Below are 19,387 nucleotides of genomic sequence, written 5' to 3' on the forward strand. Positions count from 1 at the left end.
TGCTGGGTAGTCACAAAACTAGCTCATGTAATTAGGAACTTAACATCCTGTACTTTGACGCTGAATACCAGGAAAATTCTCTAAGCCCTTTCCCCTTCTTTATTTTTTTTAAACTCCAATGCAAGTGCGTGCAATGGATGCTAATAAACCTTACTCACATAAGCTGACAGGTTTCTGAGACATCAGTAAAGCAAAATCACCCACATAAAGCTGATAATTTTGAATTCAACTTTCTTGCATGGAAGAGGTTTTCTAAAAGAATTTAGGAAACTGTTGTCTCAGAACTTGAGGTAGAAATCTTTGGGGCCGATCCCACTGCGTGTTCTGTTCAGAGGGCAAAGCTGGGCTTGCTTATGCATCCCCAGTTCCTTCCAGAGGTGAATTTAACCATAATTAGCTGTTTGTTCTACCAATAGTTTTTCTGTCCCTACGTCAACTAAAAAAGACTTTTTCTTTCAAGGGAGTCCTGGGGTCTAGTTTGTTTGAAATAATGTCTGTTAAAAAGCACAGCCAGCTCTTTCTTCCATGTGAATCTGTCATACTTGGCCAGCTGTTGTTTGAGACATTTGTTCCAGGAAGACTGTCATACTGTATTCTTAATGTGTTTTTCTTTGTTGTTGGGGTTTAAAATGATTTTTAGGTCTTATGAAAAATGCTCACTTGATTATGCAGAATTTCTATTTATGGCCAAAACCAGTGGGGTGGTGCATGATTGCTCCCAGGACCTCTCAGAGAGTGTGTTTCTGTGGGAATGGATGCAGTGACCGTGATGGTCTCGGCCCCAAATCCATTTCCTTGCTAAGTGGGCGACAGCAACTTACAGGAAAAAGGACTGCAAAGCCCATTCCCTTTACCTCAGGCTGTATAACAGATCTCACTGCATTGTCTGCATTGTGTTGGCACTTGAATTTTTTTCCATTATGTGTCTGACAGTGAAATAGGAAGTAGCTCACAGTTCTGAGATATTTGTTTTTCTGGGCCAATGATGGTACTTTTCGTAGAAGTCAGCTCTGTTTCACTGAAAAAGTAAATAACTTTTTAGACATGTCTGTACTTTAATAAGACCTATTCAAAACCTGTAAGATGTATACTAGGGGAATTCTTTTGGAATTCTGGCCAATGTGACCATGGTTTTAGACAATAAAGGCACTCCATTTGCAGGAGTGATCTCTGTGGGAAGGGGAGTGTCCATGAGTTTAAGGTACAAGGTGAGAATTAGTCACTTTTAGGGAAAGAGTGTATCTCAAAAAGACATTTTACTACTTAAACATCATCTTCCTAAACTGCCTAGTTTCTTTAACTTTTTAAACAATTTGTTTTTAAGGCCTCTGTTTTTGCTGATTTAATTGTACTTCTCTGAAACATCCAGAGACAGGGCAGTGTGAAGATCATTACACAGTGTACTTACTCTCAGGCTCCTGAGCCAGCTGAGCATTTTGCAGTACTCTTGCCATGGCCAGCTGAAGCACCTCCTGGCTATAGGGACCTGGGAGGAAGAAGCAGAAAGTCCTATAAAAGTGCTTAGCTACAGGCCAGCTTGATGCTACTTCCTTGGTGCTGTAAAATTTAGTGTCAGCTGGATGATAGAATTTCATCTCTGGCTGAACCAGCTGTACTGTGGAGGGGGATAAAGCAGATGATCACTGTCAGACACCTTGTGAGGAGTTCAGTAACGGGTCACCTGAGCCAGCCATCCCAGCATATGTGCTGTGAATTGAGATGCAGAATTCTGGAGATGGAAAATGACCACCCTGCTTCAGTCCAAGAACAAATCCGAGCAGAGGTCGCATCAGAGTGAAATTTCTTTTACTCAGCCCATAAAATGAACACATTGTCCTGCTCACATATAAGTGCCAAGACTTTTAAAGGAACTGCCTGAAACTCCGAAGATCTTAAGGTCCACGAGGAGTTGTGATAAGAAAGAGAAAAAGGCAGAGGGCAAGGTGTCGACAGCACGTCTGAAATCCACTTTAACTTCAGTGCTCAGCAGCCACATGAAGAACAGTTGTGGAATGTTAAACTAAGACATGGTTGAGGAGAGAGGAGGAGGTTCAGCAATTTGCCTTCTTTCACGTTCTTTGGTGACAGTGACAAATGCTGTAACATTCAGTCAGACTGTGTGAGGGGATCTGGGGCTTCCACACCGAGATGAAAGCTTTTGGTTCACTGACCTGCTTTCTGCACCCTGCTCCTCCTGTACACACTGTACGTGACCAGGGACAAGGCTCTTGTGTTCTACCTTCATTCTTCACACATGCAAAGAGGATAACACCACACTACTACTGGACAAGAAAAGAATGTTGTGAGGATTGATGTCTTAAAGGTGGTGAACTGCTAAACTACTGTGGTAATGGGGGCCGTGTAATTATTACAGATAGATGGGCTTGGAGCCTGTGCTGCTACTGGATGGCAGTGCAGCCCCTGCAGTCCCTCCATCTCTGCCTTGCCAGAAGATTCTGTCCCATCCATCACACCCAGAGCCAGCCGTGACCTCTGGGTGAGAGTGTTACTGCTCATATCTGGGAATGGAGCCAGAGGAGAGGTAAGATCTCGCTCTGGTTTATTAACACACCGACGAGAATAAGTGCTGTGCCTTAAACTTAAATACTAAAGAGTTCCCGTGTTGGTGTTTAGTAAACAAAAGCCATGGAAGTTCAGAAGGAAACTGGAGGTCTTGGGGATTCTTTCTTTCTGATTCCTGAGTAATCATGGGACAACTTGAAAGCTGAACAACATAGTAAAGTGTTAACAGTCTTCACAGCTGAGAACAGTGAACAGTGGCCAAAAACAACCATTAACTTCTGCATACACTGTTTGTTTGCTGAACTAATATCCTTCACCCTCCTTTTTTTTCTCCTGTAAGAGAAGTGCTCTGATTGGTCTTACCACGGCTGTATTTTAGTTCTGTGTTAATTTTTCAACTTGGGTGTTCTTTGTCCTCTGCCAGGTGGCAGTCATCATGTGTTCTGTTCCGTGGTTCTTATTGATTTGGTCAAAAGTAATTAAAGAGATAATTTGTTCTCAATTACATTTCCTTGAATTTCCTGAGGCTGGTAACTCTGCTCTCCAGCTGCGTCTTCCCCCAATTCCTTCTCAAATTAACTTTGCTCTCACTGTGAAATAAAACAGAAGAGGGTGTTCTTTTTTTGTTTGCTGCTTTTGGATTGAATGGAGACTCTGCTGTGGCAGATATCGATCTGACCATTTCATTAGGTACTCCTGCCTTGGTTCGTGAACTCTCATGTTTTAGCATAACATTGCAATAAGAAATCCTGTGTTAGACCAGCAGAAGAAACCAATTGGTTTTTAAAGATGTTTATGGGTGTTTCTGCTTTCTCAGTGTCCTTTGTGCCTGAAGGGTTCTTTTCAGCACTTCCATAATCTATTTTGAGCTCCACTAATGGCAAGAAGGAAGTGAGCACTATTGTGGTGCAGATGGGGTTTTCTTTTTTTTCAGTATAACTCAAATTGCATTAATTTCTAGGAGAATGGGGTTTTTTGGCGATCCAAAAAGGCTTTGGAACATTTGGTTTCCTGGAAGAAGATTTGGCAAGAACGTTTGTAATTCTGACCTAAGTAGGGGAAAAATATCTAGAAAACATTAGCTAAGGCTGACTAATATTATCATTGCCAGTATGCAGCCAAAAATGTGAATAAAAGGCTTTGGGAGTGTTGTAAATATCTAAATTGCTGGCACATTGCCCAGAGACCTTGTAAATGACAAAGGTGGCACAGAGAGATGTCATACAGAAGTGATAATTTTTTTTTTCCTTCCTTATTTGCATTGCCTTCCAAGGGCACATTTTAAAATTTTTAAATCATTTGAATGAAAAGAGTTTATGAAGATTATAAAGATGGCAGCTCAAATGGTGTAGGTGCTTAAAGGGTTAAAAAGTAACTGTAGGGTAAATGCACTGACAACAGTAACATTACAACTATGATTAATTTGATGCAATTATTTTACAAAACTTAGCAAATTTATACTTACCAAACTTATCAGAATTAGTAAATTCTCTTTGGAGGCAAGAAAATTAAGAGAATTTTTCCCAGGAGTATGAGAAATGGATGGAATAAACAATGCCAAGGTATTCAAGCTGGTTTTGTTATAAAAACAACAGGGTTTTTTTTCTGCACAGATGCTTTCCATTACTATAATATCAGAATGCTTCATGGATGTTTGGAAAAGAAGTGTTATTTTTCCCATTCCAGACACAGGAAGCAGAGGCACAATGAGCTGTGGAGTTTGTATTAAAATTCACTGTAGTCAAAAAAAAAAAGGCTTCTGCTAGCTGGGATAAGGTGTTAAATGTTTTATTTACGATGTCAGAGGAAATTTCTGACAGAGATGAAATTGAATCTATTTATTCCAAATTTCCTCCTCATGCCTTCACTAGCAGACAACCTTTCTCTGACTTTTCAGCTGTCTCCCTCCATTTTCCTGATGTGTCTGTACTGACAGTAACGTGTTCATTGGAGTGCAGAAGGAGACCTAACAAGGCTGGAACCGCCTGGCTCGTTAAAACTCCTCGTGGCCGAGCAGTGGGATGAGGCCCCTCCCTGTGGATCCCGGGCCCGTTCCTGACCGGAGCAGCCGAATGGAAACTGCTGCAACAGCTCTTACCAAGTGCTTCCCTTGGCAACGGAGATTCTCAGCTGCAAAGTGCTTTGCATTATTTATGTGGCACTGCACAGCCTTAACAAATCAGGTATCTTTGCTGATATTTATATCTGCACGTTTAGTTGGTTTTTTTTTTTTTTTTTTTTTTTTTTTTTTTTAAGCTGGAGCACTAAAATAACATTACTCTCATTACACTTAAAGAAATCTTCATTTTCTGCAGTATATTCTTCATGAAGTCCTTTGTCTTGGAGCCTCTCGTGTTTTAATTGAAAATTCTCCTGATGCCTGTTCCATGTTCCCACTTCCCAGTGAAAGGGTAGAAAGGGTCAGTAGTGAGCAGCACTATTAAGTGAAGAAATAGGAAAAAAAAAAAAATCCTGAGTGCATGGCTAGAATATTGCCTTTAAAATTCAACATTTACAACCCCTCCTGCAGAACAGCAGTAGTCACTTCAGTATGTGGTGCTTTACAAAAGCTCTCTAAACATTTATATAAAATAAAAAAATATATTTCTTGAGGTTGCTCTCGCATTTGGATGACTAAATGTTGGCTTGTGATGAGGCTTCGCTGATTTATTGTCGTCAGAACACATTCACAGTTTGCAAATGTAATGATAATGCTCCTATTGGAGTGATATGTGAGAGGGAAGAAGAGTGCAATAGGTGTGTCAATCTATTTTTGACATAACACATAAACTTAATGAGTTACCCAGAATGAAAAGACTTTGTGAATTGCAAAGGAAACAGGTTCTTAATTCAGTTTAAACAAAACCAAACAAAATAAAAGACAAACAAACAAAACCACGACCAAAAACAACAACAAAATTGAAAATGTACCCCCTAAAAGCACGATTGTTGTACCTTCATTCTCCATCTGTAGTTGGCATATCCTCCACCAACTCAGGTTATTGTCAAAAAAACCTTGGAGAAGAAAGTTGGAAAATCTCAAAACTCAAAGAATGACATTTGCAAATATGACAGATGTGGGACATGGAGAGAACGTTTAATAAAAGGATGGATTTGTCAAAATTGAGCCATTTTTAATCTCCACAAATGTCTAGAAGAGAAAGTGGGAATATTTGGGAATTGTCAGGGTAAAATCCGTAGTCTGCAGGTGGTGGGTGTGACTAAAAACAAGTTATTCAAAAGAATTTGTTCATCCAAAACCACTTGAAGATCCTGCAGTTTTCTTTCTAAAGATGAAGAGGTCACTGGAAGCGCCGTGTCGGGCAGTGGGCAGGAATCCCAGGGCTTCCCGTGGGCTCGTCTCCACCTGGGATAGCCCGGGAAGGGGTCGCCTCCGGGGCCTCGGGAGCGGAGCCTGGACAATCCAGCGGCATCGAGCTCCACCTGCTGCAGTAACTCTGCAGCATTGCTGCCTCCCTTCTACCTGGAGCTGCCACATGCCAGCTGGAGAAAAATGACCGTAATCATTTCCCTGGAAAAATTCTGGGTCATTTCCTCGTGTAATCTCACTTTATGATGATGTTTCATGTATTACTTGATGATTTTTTTAGGAAAACCTATTGTTTCTTACATGTGGAGTTGTGTGAGATTATTTTTTTTTAACATCACTATAATGAAAGCAGGAAATGATCATTGAAACAGGCCTCTTGATGGCTTAAAGCAAATTAGATGAACTATGATGAAAGTCTTCTTAGGTTGGAAACATTAAAAAAATCCCAACCTCCAAGCTCCAAAGATTGTTGAGATTGTCATGATGATATATTGCTGAATGTAGCAAATTAGACATACTAGTAATGTTCTCTGGTTTTATATCTGCACTGCAAATTAAAAAGAGAGATCTCTACTGTGCTCTAATTACTACTGTTTTAAGCTCAGATTGCACCTTTTCAGTAGATGCCATTGCAGTGAAAGATAATGTTGTTGCAAAGGAAGCTCTTCCCTTCTGTTCTCTGTGCTGAGGGTGATGGAATCACATCATCAGTGCCTGAGTGGAGGTGGGGATGTGACACCTCCCTCCTTCAGCATCTGTGCAAAGGGCAGGGAGCTCTTTTTCCTTTCCCCGTGGACTGGCAGAGCTTGATGGCCACAGGGAGGATGCAGAGAGATGTTGCACCTGAGAGAACTTTTTTTTTTCAGTGCTCTGTGACATTAAACACTCAAAATGAATAAGGTTAAATGGCTACAGACCTTACCAGTGGTCAGGGAAAGCAGACTGGAAATTACCTGTTCCTGGACTGTCCAAATCAGATAAATCTTCTAGTTTTATCTTTAAATACAGACAATGTGTGCAATTAAAAAAAAAAAAGTCCCCTGCATGTTATCCCTGTATCAGATGATGAGAAAGCTGACACAAGTTGGCAGGTTTTGGTGTTGTTGGGATGGTGCTGAGGTGGTTGGTGTTATGGATTACAGACAGGCCTTGCAGAGAAGACAGCCCTAAGGAAATAGCAACTGAAAAGGAGAAAGAAGATCAAGGGATGTTCAAATATATAGAATGTATTGGATTTTTCACTGAACTTTCCAAAACTGTGCCTTGATACGAGTTAAATATTGCCCAAAATATGAAAACTTCTCCAATTTTCACAACCAATCTGCTTCTGAACCACCTTCTCTGAAGGTGTTTCACCTGCAGAGTCTTCTGTTCCATCCATCTGACAGTTCTCTACCTTCAAGAGTACTCTGAAATTTAGAAGGGCTGATCAGAGGAAATAATTATTTGTCTTTTAGCATTATTTATGGTTTGGATAGATCAGCTGGCCTCTTGGATGTACACAAGTGAAGTTATAAATATTTAAGGTTTTATGCTGGATTTTTTTTTAAGTGTTTTGTCTGGTAACTCATTTCTAAAATTCAGTCTAGTTTAGAAAGCCTGTTTTCACAGAGAAAGACATTTAATACACTTGTTTGTGGGCTGCCTCAGTCATCCCAGTATAACGTTGTTTGCAATTCTCCAGTGAGTGAAGGTATTGCTCCTTACACTTGGAACCTTTGTTCTGCTGAAATCCCACATAGCAGCATAAATCTGGAAAGAATTTTATGTCTTCTCAAGTCAATATTCCAACAAGCAAAGTGCTCTGCTCTTAATTTCTGTTTTGAACACTTGAGCGAAGTTGGGGCTTTGCTCTGTTGGGCAGAAGCTGCACAGCATAGGAAGAGTTTCATCCACAGCTCCCAGTCTGCTGGGCAGCACTTGGTGTGCATCAGCTCTACCCTGACTACATGGATACAACTGCCCAGGGCCAGCTTTGGATTGCTTGGAATCACTGAATGAGCTCTTTGATCTAAAACTGGTGCTGGAAAGAATGACTGTCTTCCTGTCCTTTCAACCTGCATTCCACACACTGCTGAGTGATCTGAAGTCTTCTGTTAATCTACCTATATAATTTTTTTTAATAGGCAGGAATGTGTCTTTTTTTCCCCTTGAATGAGCTGATAGTTGAAGGAGTTCTGAGAGTGTGTTTGTGTCTGACTTCAGGGCTTTTTATGGGTCTGTGCCTTCCCTGGGGGTGAAAGCACAGACCCAAGAATAGTGGTCTATCACAGTGTGTATCTTCAGGGAAGAGCAGTTACAAGTAATTTTCTATTCCTGGTTTTGGAAATTGGATATTCTTTTTATGTTAGACACAGTAGTCTGTACAACAGCCTTCCAAGAGTTGCATTTCTAGGCATTTAAGCACAGCAATTTATAAAGCATGCATCCACTTTGCACAGTAGCTTGTCAGCAAGCTTGTCAGCTTCCTATGAGAATCTCTTTGTGCACCAAAGTCACTTGCTGACCAACCAAGTTTTTCTACCCTAGACTGGTGTAGACACTTTTGCTTCAGTTTGCATCTCTGTAGAAAAATTTATTTGCACCACTTCATTTAGAAAATTATGACCTGCTGCAGTATTTCAAATATGGTTACCTGGTTTTGTTTATTGTTTTTTAGGAACCAGTGGAAAAAAAAAAAAAGAAGTTCAGGAAAAACCACTTGAAGTAGCTGAGGTTACTGCTAACAAGTACTCGTTCAGTCCAGAGGTAAGAATGGTGAGGCTTTGATTCAAGATCAAGTTAAAGAAGGCAACAGAAAAACATCATGTTTTATTTATTCATAGTGATATCTGTTTGCTGAATTCAAGGTTTAAAGCTTACTACATGTAAGGAGCCAGCCTTTATTGGCTGATGAACATTTCATAGGTTTTATCTAGTAAAACTCCTCCTGAAGGTAGTAAAAAGAAATCACTGATGAGTTGTAGGGTATCTTGTAATTTGGTAAAAATAGTGTACTGAAAACTCAGTTTAGCTGTGTTAGTAATTCCATGTATCAGTTCTAGAAGACTGACCTTTAAACTGTATTACACTTTAGCACAGAAACAGCTAATAGATTCAAAATTACTTTTTTATTTCAAAAATTCATATTTTATTAAAGCACACAGGTCAATATTGCACATTCTTAGACCTCAAAAACCTGCAGTTGAAAGGGCTGTTCCTTTGGGTGTTGTGAGGAGCTGCACAAATTACTTTACTGTTATTGAAGATCTAACCTATACCCAGGGTTTCAGCCTTTGCCTGGTGTGACCTTAACTTACAATTTAAAATGTGGAAAGGCTTGGAGATGATTTTTCTTGAAATGCCACTTCTTGGTCAGCACAGAACAGTTTGTGTGGTGAGTCTGTTCCAACTCACCCAAGACCACCCAAATGTATTTGCTGCTTGATACAGTCTTGGGCCTGTTATACAACTGTGCAGTTACAGAGCAGGCAGTGGCTCTATCCCAAAGCAATTAAAATGTTGGAATTAAAACACATTTTAGTTTCTCTGTATGCATTTAACAATTACCAGAATTTTATTTGACAATCCAGCAAAAATTTTTATTTTTCATCATGTGCTATCTTTTTTAGCTTATTTAAAATCTGACCCATCTCTTTTCTCTTTAGAACAAAAATGAGTGCCAGGCAGCTGATTTGAGCACAATTATTATAAAAAAAGGAGATGAGTAAAACATAAACAAAGGAGAAAGGATGGTGCATTTGCAGATATAAAAATTGACAATTAACATTAACTTTTTTAAAATTCTTTTTTGAAGTTTTTCTTTAAGAAAGAAAGCCCAAGTGTTAGCCTGACTTCAGCATCCAGTAGTATCTCACCTATCACAACTCAGTATTTAATTTCCTTTTTTAACTAACTCAAAGCAGACCCTGTTGTGTAGGTGAGCATTTTCTATATAGATCCAACAGAGATCAGCAATGTGCTCTTCCATACTTCCAAGGTGCATAATAAAGGGGCTTCTTTTTTTTTTTTTATTGGGAATTAATTTTTCTGGAAACCTCAGGACACTTGGGAATTGCCTCACTGGATACCTTGGACTGCATCACAGTCCCTGTGCCCCCCAGTATTTTGTCTCCCAATGGATTGCAATTTATCCATGCATTTTTTATTACCTAATGCATGCAAAACCACTGCATGTGCACAGCATGCAGTCAGAATTCTGTGAAATTGGTGCAGATGTTCTCTGAAAACCCCAAGGGTACTTCTAAGCCAGGGCTAGTTCAACAACAAATATAAGCTTTCATCTCCTTTGTTTTTTCAGTTCCATGGCTGCTGAGAAGAAAAAATGTTGCAGGCATTTGGAATAATGTACGAAGTAGGTGGTTTTAATTTCCTTACATAAAATTGCTGGCCTGGTTTGTACACTCTTAAAAAATGAGAAGCAATAAGAAAACCATTGTGTTCTGTGCTCCAGACCCACCTGTGTCTGCGGAGCTTTTCCTATGATTTTGGTTTTTACAGATGTCAGTCTCCTTGTTTTGGAGTCTTATTGAAAATTTTTCTGGGTTGGGACTTGTAAAAGATTTCTCTCCCATGCATATGTTTTGTAGTTTGTAGCAGTCACTCCTTGAATCTAGGCCATTGAACGAGCTCGTCTTCCTGTCTGGTAGTTAATGAAGCTCATGGTTGCTCAACTTCCTGAGAGATCTCTGTCAGACTTGAACTCAGCCGTGATTTAAAGCTGTTGGGACACCTGTACATGCAGGAATGCACAGAAGGATCACATCAGACTGGTTTGCATGCTTGTGAGGTGACACAATGCTGTCCCAGGTGATGACCATCTCAGAAAATATTTGGTGATGTGAAACGGAACCCTGAGACTGCACATACCTTCTCTATGACAAGCTCCTCTTAATTAACACTGTAATATTTATTTTCCATTTGATCACTTTCAGTGTGATTCACTGGAACCAGGGAAGAGGGAAATGGGAATGGACCTGAGGACTCAGTACACCTGTAGCTCAGTCAAGGTAAAGGAATCCAGAGCACACAGAAACGGGCCAGGCAAGGCTAAAGGAGCCTTTGGTTCTGTAGTGGCAGCAGTTGAATTATAGGCAAAATAATTTACTGTACTAACAGCTTAGAAAAGATAGTTTCAAATTCTGTCTTTATAGGCTTTACATATATATATACTGTCAACTTTATATATGTTGACAACTCTGTAGGAGGAATGATTGTTTGATAGCTCCATCTGTATTAACGTTATATTGTTTTAGTGTTCTTTATAAAGGAGCTTTTTTACCTCTTGGCAGTCTCTTGCATGACTTGGTGCTGTGCCAAGATTTATAATTAAGTAGGTAGAACTGAGCAGTGTTAGGACAAATAATGTCCATTATGTGAGAGAAAATCACTGTGAAAATATCTGCCACTATTATAGAAACACCTGCATGGACTCATTTGGAATATGCCACCTTGAGTGTCGGGAAGATGCTGAATCTGAATAGATTTTTGTGCCCCATATTTCCTGAGTAGTGAGCTGTTATGATAGGAATGGATTTGGGATCCTGTGTACCTTTCAGCCAGCTGAGTTTGGACAGCAACCATTATTTTATGGGAATGACCACAGAAAGTAGCTGGTTGTACATTCTTTTTCTAGAAAGTATCTCCTATTGCCACCAGACACAACAAACTTCTGGCCCAGCAGGACATTTCTTATGGTCTCATTTAGATAAATAAAGAAACAAACACTGTGGTGGGAGGGGGAAATACAGGAAGGCCTATTGGGAATAGGCTCTAGCAGAGTGCACTCATATTTAGACAGTCATGCTCTTAAATGTACTTAGGCTGTGCTGTCACCCATGCTTCCCCATTGTCACTGCATGGTGGTGACAATACTGAGGTTTCACTCTGCTTTTCTGTTGCACTCACACGTTCTGATTGCACTCCAAACTTACCTACAGAGACCATTCCCTCTGTTCTCTCAGTATTAACTTAACTTAAGCAGTTTCTAAACTGCACAACAAACCTTTCAGGAGGTGACTCGAGGGTTTTCTGAATTTTTCTGGAACCTTCTAACTTGGTTGAGATGTGAGTGTTAAGCTAATGGAAGAGATTCATTTGCAACCGAAGAGCAAATATTACCACAAAAAGATGATTTACATCTGGCAAGGTTTATTTACAGCCTGCTGCAAATAAAACTGACAAATTACCCCCGCCAGCCCCAGCAGGGTACAAATTACACGAGTGTTTACAAGCTTCTGAGACTTTAAGTCTTTGAAGAGCATTCACTAGAGAAAAATAGTTGAATCAAAACAAGCAGCAAAAAGACAGACATCTATATAAAAACTTAATAATTAGGTTAAATCTAAGCAAATGTGGCAGTCAAGGCAACGTGTGATATTGTATCAGCACATGTTGAAGGCAAATTAGGCTCTTTCATTGTTTGACTGAGATTAACTGTGTAAAAGTTAAGGAAGTTAAAGTAGCTTCTCTGCATGTACTCCTGTAGAGGAATCAGAACTTTACATTTCACAATAATGTAGTGTTTCTAAATGTTCCAAAATTTTTACATCAGAGCAATTTCTAAATTTTATGCTAGTTACTTGTGGTAACATTAAATTTTACATACGTCCTTTTTTTGTCTTTCTCTCCCCCTAATTATTTTTATTATTCACTTACTCAGTTGAATTCAGTTTTAGTGAATTTGCACTTGATAAACTTGTCTGAAAATAGCAATAAACTGTAAACAAAATAATAAATCCTACGTATTTTGAAGGTTGGATAAGCCATTTTGGTAAAGCATGACTTGTTTTTGCCATAAATGCACTGTTAGTTATGTTTGCCTGCAGTCATTACTCATTGCTAAGTTTCAGTGGGATTGTCTCCTTGAGGTCGAGTTAAAGTTCTTTTGATGATAACCTGCCAAAGATCAGTTTACTTCTTGATCTACGAGTTGCAGGTACTTGGAACTTGCTTTTGGTTGCTTAACATTCTTTATTTTCAAACGAGTAGGATGAGAGATATTTGCAGAGATGGAAATTACCGTCACAATTGGTGCTAAAAGACTTGCTCAGTTTAAATATTAACACATCAATTTGCAGACATTCAGGTGAACCAAACTGAACCACTGATTTTAATACAAGTTACAGTTTGGACAAATAAAATGTCATTTTGTTAGCAGGTTACCGTGAGGGAGTCTTGATTTGATACTTGGGAATTGTGCTTTTGAAATGGTTTTGAGATGTTTAGGATCAGCTGAGCTTTTCCACAACACTGCAATTCTCTCCAATTCAGTAGACTGAGTGAGTTTCTAATCCTATAATTGTAGAAACTTCTGAAATTAAATTTGATTTTATAAACATCTGCATAGTCTTCAAGATTATAGCAAGTAACATGATCTTTAGCAGAAGGTGGTGTTTTGGACCCTTTGAGAGGGACTAAATCAGAAGGATTCAGGGGCATGAAAAGCCCTGTTTTTCAAAGTTAGTTTTTTCATGTGCTAAAGAAGTTCCATGTAGCATTACAGTTGGACAAACTGAAGCTGAGCATGATTTTTACATACCAAAAGAATTGCCATGGATGGCAGAGCATGGATGAGGATTGCTCAGTTCCTAAGAGCAAAAATTATTTTTTGTATATATAGGACGTATTTTTCTTATGTTTTTAAATTTTTTTTAATGTTATTACCACTATCTTATGCTTTTAGGAATGTTAGTTTGATAAATCTTACAATGCCCAGCACTCAGGTATGTGCATGCACTCTCTTATTCATCTCTGCAGCACTAGTAGGTATTAGATGGATAAATATTATTGCTCTCATGGATAAATTATAAAAATCACATTGAGGACGTAAAGTTAATTGTCACTGGAACAGTTGCAACTGGAACTTGGGTGTCTCAGGTAAGGAAACACCTTTCCTGATGGTATGGTGATGTCTCTGTTTCTCTGATTTTTGTTTCTAGTTTCAAAATTGGCCTACTAAATTCAAATCTCCAGGGAAAGATTCCTTGTGAGATCCAGCCCGTTACTCCGGGTGAGTGCAGTTGTTTCCTCTAACAGATGGAGTGTTTAGCCTACTTTTTACTGGGGACATTTGTTTCCTGTGCCCCATTATGATAAATGCAGATTTGCCTTCCACTGAATTTTTAATGGTAATGCAATCTGCAAAATCGTGTTAAATGTATATTTTTAATGATGTGAATAGATTTGATCCTGATGTGTTTTGATGTCACATCTTTTCCCTGAGTGATTAAACCCCCTGATTTTAGTCTCCCATCCCTCCTCACCTCCATGAGCCAGTACTGCTAAAGGAAACAAGATTATAGTCCTTTAGGTACGTTATCAGCAGAATTGTCTGTTAAGCTCTGATCAGTTGTACCTGTGCCACACCCACAGAGGATACCAATGTTGTGAAATTGTTCTTGTATATCTAATTTGGCTTCCAGAATCCTTATTGCTGGTGCAGAGGATGGAAAGAACCCAACTTCATCTTAATATCTCAAGCAGAGTTTGAAGGGCTGATAAGTAAGAAAATACCTATCTTCTAAACATCCCTGGCTCTACCATCTTCTTTTAGTCCCATAAATTTAATTGACAGCTGCATTCAAAACTAGGATCATGTGATTTCAAATGCCTGGGTGGAAATATTCCTGTCCACAAGGTTTCTGTGACAACTGAAACGGATGGAAGATGAAGAAAGGGAGGACTTAATGTTGTGCTGCTGCACAAATAAATGTATGTTTACACCTACAAAACAGTAAATTATATTTTTACACACTTGTTGAAGATCAGAAGTGTAACATTGTCAGGGCCTCATCAAAGCTGCTTAGTGCACTCAGAAGAAATGTGCCTTTTTGCTCTTGTGTGGTCACTTTAATGCTGGTTTCTAGAAAGCACAGTCGTCTATCCCTGTCATATCCTGTAATAACAATCATTCTTTACTTTGTAATCCCAGTAGGAATCCTGTAACACAGCTAATATAGATTATTCTACTTCCTGTGGCAATTAAATCATGAGTCCTACATATTTTATAGTATTTAAGAAGTGAAGCGTGGTATGAACTATAATGGCCATGGAGAAATTTGCTTGAGAAAAGTCAGTGGAACAGATTTTTTAAATATGAACTCACTTTCTCTAATGCTTTCTGAAGTGTGCAGTAGCCAAATGGCCCAGTATGCAGAAAATATTACTTAATATTTGGACATCAAAGGTACACATTAACTGGGTTTTTAAAAATTTTTATTGTGCTCTGTAAGCCTGGAAATTCCTTAATAGCCATGGTATTTTCATAATGAAAATGTGTTAGCCATTCATCTTCACCGTTTGCACAGTGTTCCTGTGGCAAAATCTGTGTTTAAAAAAAAAGGTAAGAACAGCAAAGAAATCAAACCCACAGACTTTTTAACCAAATATTGAAGTAGGAAGCTGCAGGAGAAGATAATTTCAGGTGAGAATGACTCTGCTGCTGGTTTGGATCAAAGGCCACGTCAGCAATGCTTCTTGAAACAATTTCAGACTATAGTAAAGGAGCTTTTTGGGGGAGAGGGGGGAAGCAGAATGGAAAATGCAAGAAATGGAGAAGAAAACTGGAGTCTTCTTCTCCAGGGCAGCAACTTTTAATCTCAATTAAAGCAGTGAGCCTAGCAGAGCAGCATGTTAATACATACCACAGGGAGTCAGTGAATACAAATGACCTTTGTGGATTTGGTTTTTGCTGCTTTTCCTCCTGATTGAAAAGGACGCCCAGCAGTTGTCTTAATTGGATGTTAATTGATACATATTCACAGGAAGTAGTGTCTGTGATCTTGCAGCTTGTTTGTATGGAAGAGTATAATGGAACAAAGTGTGAGGAAGTTTTTTAATGATCACAGTGACATAGCAGAGTAGTAGGAATTCTTAAATTATCTCAGAAATGTTTGAAGAGTCATTACTGGAACAGACATAGCTGCATTCATGAAGCTTTAATGTTCTGCCTTACATTAAAAACATAATTAAACTGAAGATAAACCTTATAATTATGACCTCATACCTCCTGTCAGTGATACTCTTATGCTTTCTGGAGTCCTCATGATGATATAAAAGAGAATGAGGACAGAACATAGAGCTGCTCAAACTACTCATCTTTCAAAACTATCAGTCATTGGTCCCAAGTAAGAAGTCTTATCGGTGCTTTCCTGCTGATGAGTTTCCCCCAGTCACTCCAGGAGAACCTGTCCCCTCTCAGATATCATTCTGCCTACACACAGCATTGAAAGGTATTTAGGAATTTGCTTCTCTTTGTGCAGGCTAAAATGAAACACCATTTGGGAAATCTGCAGATACTGATCATTCCTCTTCCTCTGTTGATCAAGACTTCTTACTTCCCATGGAGATTGTCCATATAGACACAAAGTAGCTCTGACTTACTTATGTGCTTCCCAATATCACATTCAGTGGGTGGAATACACTATGGCAGAAATGACACCATCTTTGTCCTTGAGCACTCAAATATCTGTAGCTTTGAGCTAAGAGTTATGTTTTCATTTCTATTGCTATTTTTACTAGAACTGAGTAAACTGAAGCAGCACAGCCCCTTTGAAATGACATTCAGCTCTGAGGGAGATCCTGTCTTATTGCATCTGTAAATGGGATCCAGAAATAGTGTTAGGTAATCCACACTTGTGTGAGGACAAAGAAAGTAGAAGTATTTATAACTAATAAATTGTAGAAACACGTAAGAACAGTTTCACAGCAAGAGAGATCAGCAAAGCACTGGAAGCTTGTAGTGGTTAATCTGTAATAAAGGCAGGTTGCCATAAATCACTTCTGTAGCCTAACTCAGCCCACCAAGACCATGCAAATGTCCTGGAAATACTCTTGTCCACAAAAACTTAGTGCTTAAAACTAAGCATATTGCTTCCAAAGACACTAGCTGAAAATATTTTTTTTGTGTGTGTAAAAAGGAGGTATAAAAGGTGATAGAAACTGGGAACTCTTCAGGGACAGTCATCTAAGCATAAGTGCCCATGTAAAAATGACAAGTTGTGGTCATTCTCAGCCAGTGATGTCTGGGAATCAACAGCTTTGAGCTGCAAGCCCGAAGGGGAAGTGTCCGTGTTGTTCCATGAGCCAGTCAAGCCTTTCCTTGCAAAGGGCACGTTAAACCTCAGGATGGCATTACCAGAGTTTGAAGGAAATGGCTCCTGTGCATCTGTTTGTCTGTGCTGTGCTGGTTAGATAAAGCTAAATGTCAAACTGCTGGCAGTTTAACAGTATCCAACTGGCTGCTTTTTCTGTTTTAAATTAGAAACTGGATGGCTCTTTAAAAAGGTTCAAGTTTCCTGAAGGCAGATCTCTAAAAGTCACTCTGCATGCAGAAAGCCCAGCTTCTGCTAATACATCCTTTATGCCTGCAACAACAGTTAGACCGAATGTAACCCAAAGAACAGTTTCTCCTACTTTTTTTTCCTGCTAGTGGCTGTGTAGCTGACTTTAATACAGAACCATTTAAGTGTGATTGAAATGGCAACTGCTACTGAAAGACTTTAATCTGTTATTTTTGGAGTTCTGGTTATGACCTTGTCTGTCCTTACCTGTGAATATATACCAATGCTACTCTAATATATGCAGACAGAGAAGATGTTGGTGTTTAGGGAGTGTGATAAGTTGGCATTCCTTAATGCCTATGGTTTACTGCAAGTGGAATCTGTAAGAGCAGGGAGGAGAGGGAACGCAGAGTTAAGAAGCAAAGAGAGTGAGGCAGTACTGAGAAGGTGAAATGTTTATCTGCCAATTTTAGTTTCCAGTGTATTTAATACTTCATAATGTCAGTTGCTTGGAAACCAGTGTTTTGTGCCCTTTTGCTGCTTGGCAGAAATCACTCTAATTGGCATGTTTCTAGCACTGTCACTGCTGGCAATTTGCAGCATTTTTTTTTTCCAGAAGCAGAATTTTTCTTTTACATGAATGATGGCTCACATTAATTAGACAGCAGTCATGAGTAAAGACAGCCATTTAAGTGTATGGATGTATGACCCGTTATCTCTATCATCAATCACTGGAAGACTGCTATTCCTAACAACATTTCTGTCTTTCCAGAGGCTGTTCCTTTGGAGTCACAATCTCCTTTTCCTTTTGTGCAGAAGTATTTGTTTATGTTTGAAATTTCTTAAGTGGAAATACTTCATCCTTACTAGATTTTACTACCTACCTAAGCACAGCAGTCCAATCCTATGTTTCCTGATGCCAAATGACAAATTGTCACTCAATGTTTGGACAACACTAACACTTAAAATGAGTTTCCATTATTTACTAGTAAAATATGCTAGTAAATACCTTTCTGTAGTAAGGCAAAACACTAGGTCATGAGGAGTGGTTTCTGCTTTCACATGAAAATGTTGAACCAGCAGTATTTTCCTGGTACAGGATCAGTGTTCTCAGTGAAGTTCCACTTAACAAGCAGTGAGTTTTTACTGGTACTGTGAACAAGGAGTTATTATTGTACATTCTTACAGCTAGAAAACTGAAACCTCAGGAATCTCCACACGATTTTTTTTTCTTTTCAAGTTTTAGTTTTGAAGTTTTTGAAGAAAAATTTAAAGCAAAACCTTGAAATCTCAGAGGTATATTTTTCTGCCCCTCTTCAGTACACAGCTGTCTTCTCAGTGCTGCTCTGGAAGTACTGCACCCACTCACCTTTGTTTATTACTTGTCCAGAGACAGGTTTTTTGTACCTCCAGGTAGCCAAATGTGTTTGGGCTTCTCAATGTTAGAGAACCTCTCCTCATTTTCAAAGGGGAGATTCTGCCTCATTTCACAATGGAGGCAGCATCTGTGTTTTAATGTCTTTGTAGTTAATTGAAAACCCCCGAGACACTTTGAATATGCAGCACTACATGAGTGCATTCACCTGTGACATCTTCTATAATAGTGTGGGCGGTGTTTTGACTGTTGAAGATCCTGATTTCTTGCCACACAACCTTCTGTAAATGTACCACAAATTTACTCATATCTTACTTGAACTTGTTTCGTGGCTTATTTCACGGTCAGATTTTCGTGATAATGAAATAATTTTGTGATAATATGCATTTTTCCCATTTTGCAGATCCTGGTTTGGTTTTTTAAACAGACATTTGAGTACAGAATATTGTACTCATCTGCAGGAGAATAAAATGGGAATCAACATCTGAAACAACGTGGGTATTCCAGATCGTTTGTATGTCTTCAACTACTCAAGACAGATGTTGATGTGGTACTACTTTAGCTCCTTGCCAGAATTGTCAGTGGTTCAGCATGGTAAATGATCACATATGGCTGAGTTTCTGTGGGTTAGTAACTACATTTAATAGATTTTAATGTCATTATCATCTGGTCTTCATTGATTTTAAAAAGACTGGATGGATGAATATTTACCCATTTGTTTCTTACTGTGTAATTATTCAACCATTGAATGGGAGTAGTAACTACTGTGTTCCTGATTCCTTGTGTGGGCATCTCTAACTTGGCTATAAACACTACCAAACCAGAATTCATAGTTAATTTACATTAGTATCTACATATGAACTGTGAGTAGTTACA

The 19,387-nt window shown here is 39.0% G+C and overlaps 1 protein-coding gene across 1 annotated transcript in view; it reads left to right on the forward strand.

The window, feature by feature from the left end:
• CCDC60 (coiled-coil domain containing 60) overlaps nucleotides 1-19,387 on the forward strand; it is a 50,060-nt gene that overhangs the window by 15,445 nt on the left and 15,228 nt on the right. Inside the window, 3 exon segments of the mRNA XM_039384150.1 lie at nucleotides 4,589-4,706; nucleotides 8,514-8,602; nucleotides 10,155-10,160. Of these exon segments, the coding sequence (XP_039240084.1) occupies nucleotides 4,589-4,706; nucleotides 8,514-8,602; nucleotides 10,155-10,160 (213 nt within the window).

The sequence above is a fragment of the Pipra filicauda genome, unplaced genomic scaffold (genome assembly GCF_003945595.2).
Source record: "Pipra filicauda isolate LSUMZ 115617 unplaced genomic scaffold, ASM394559v2 scaffold33_size4404698_pilon, whole genome shotgun sequence".
In the NCBI taxonomy this organism is placed as follows: Eukaryota; Metazoa; Chordata; class Aves; order Passeriformes; family Pipridae; genus Pipra; species Pipra filicauda.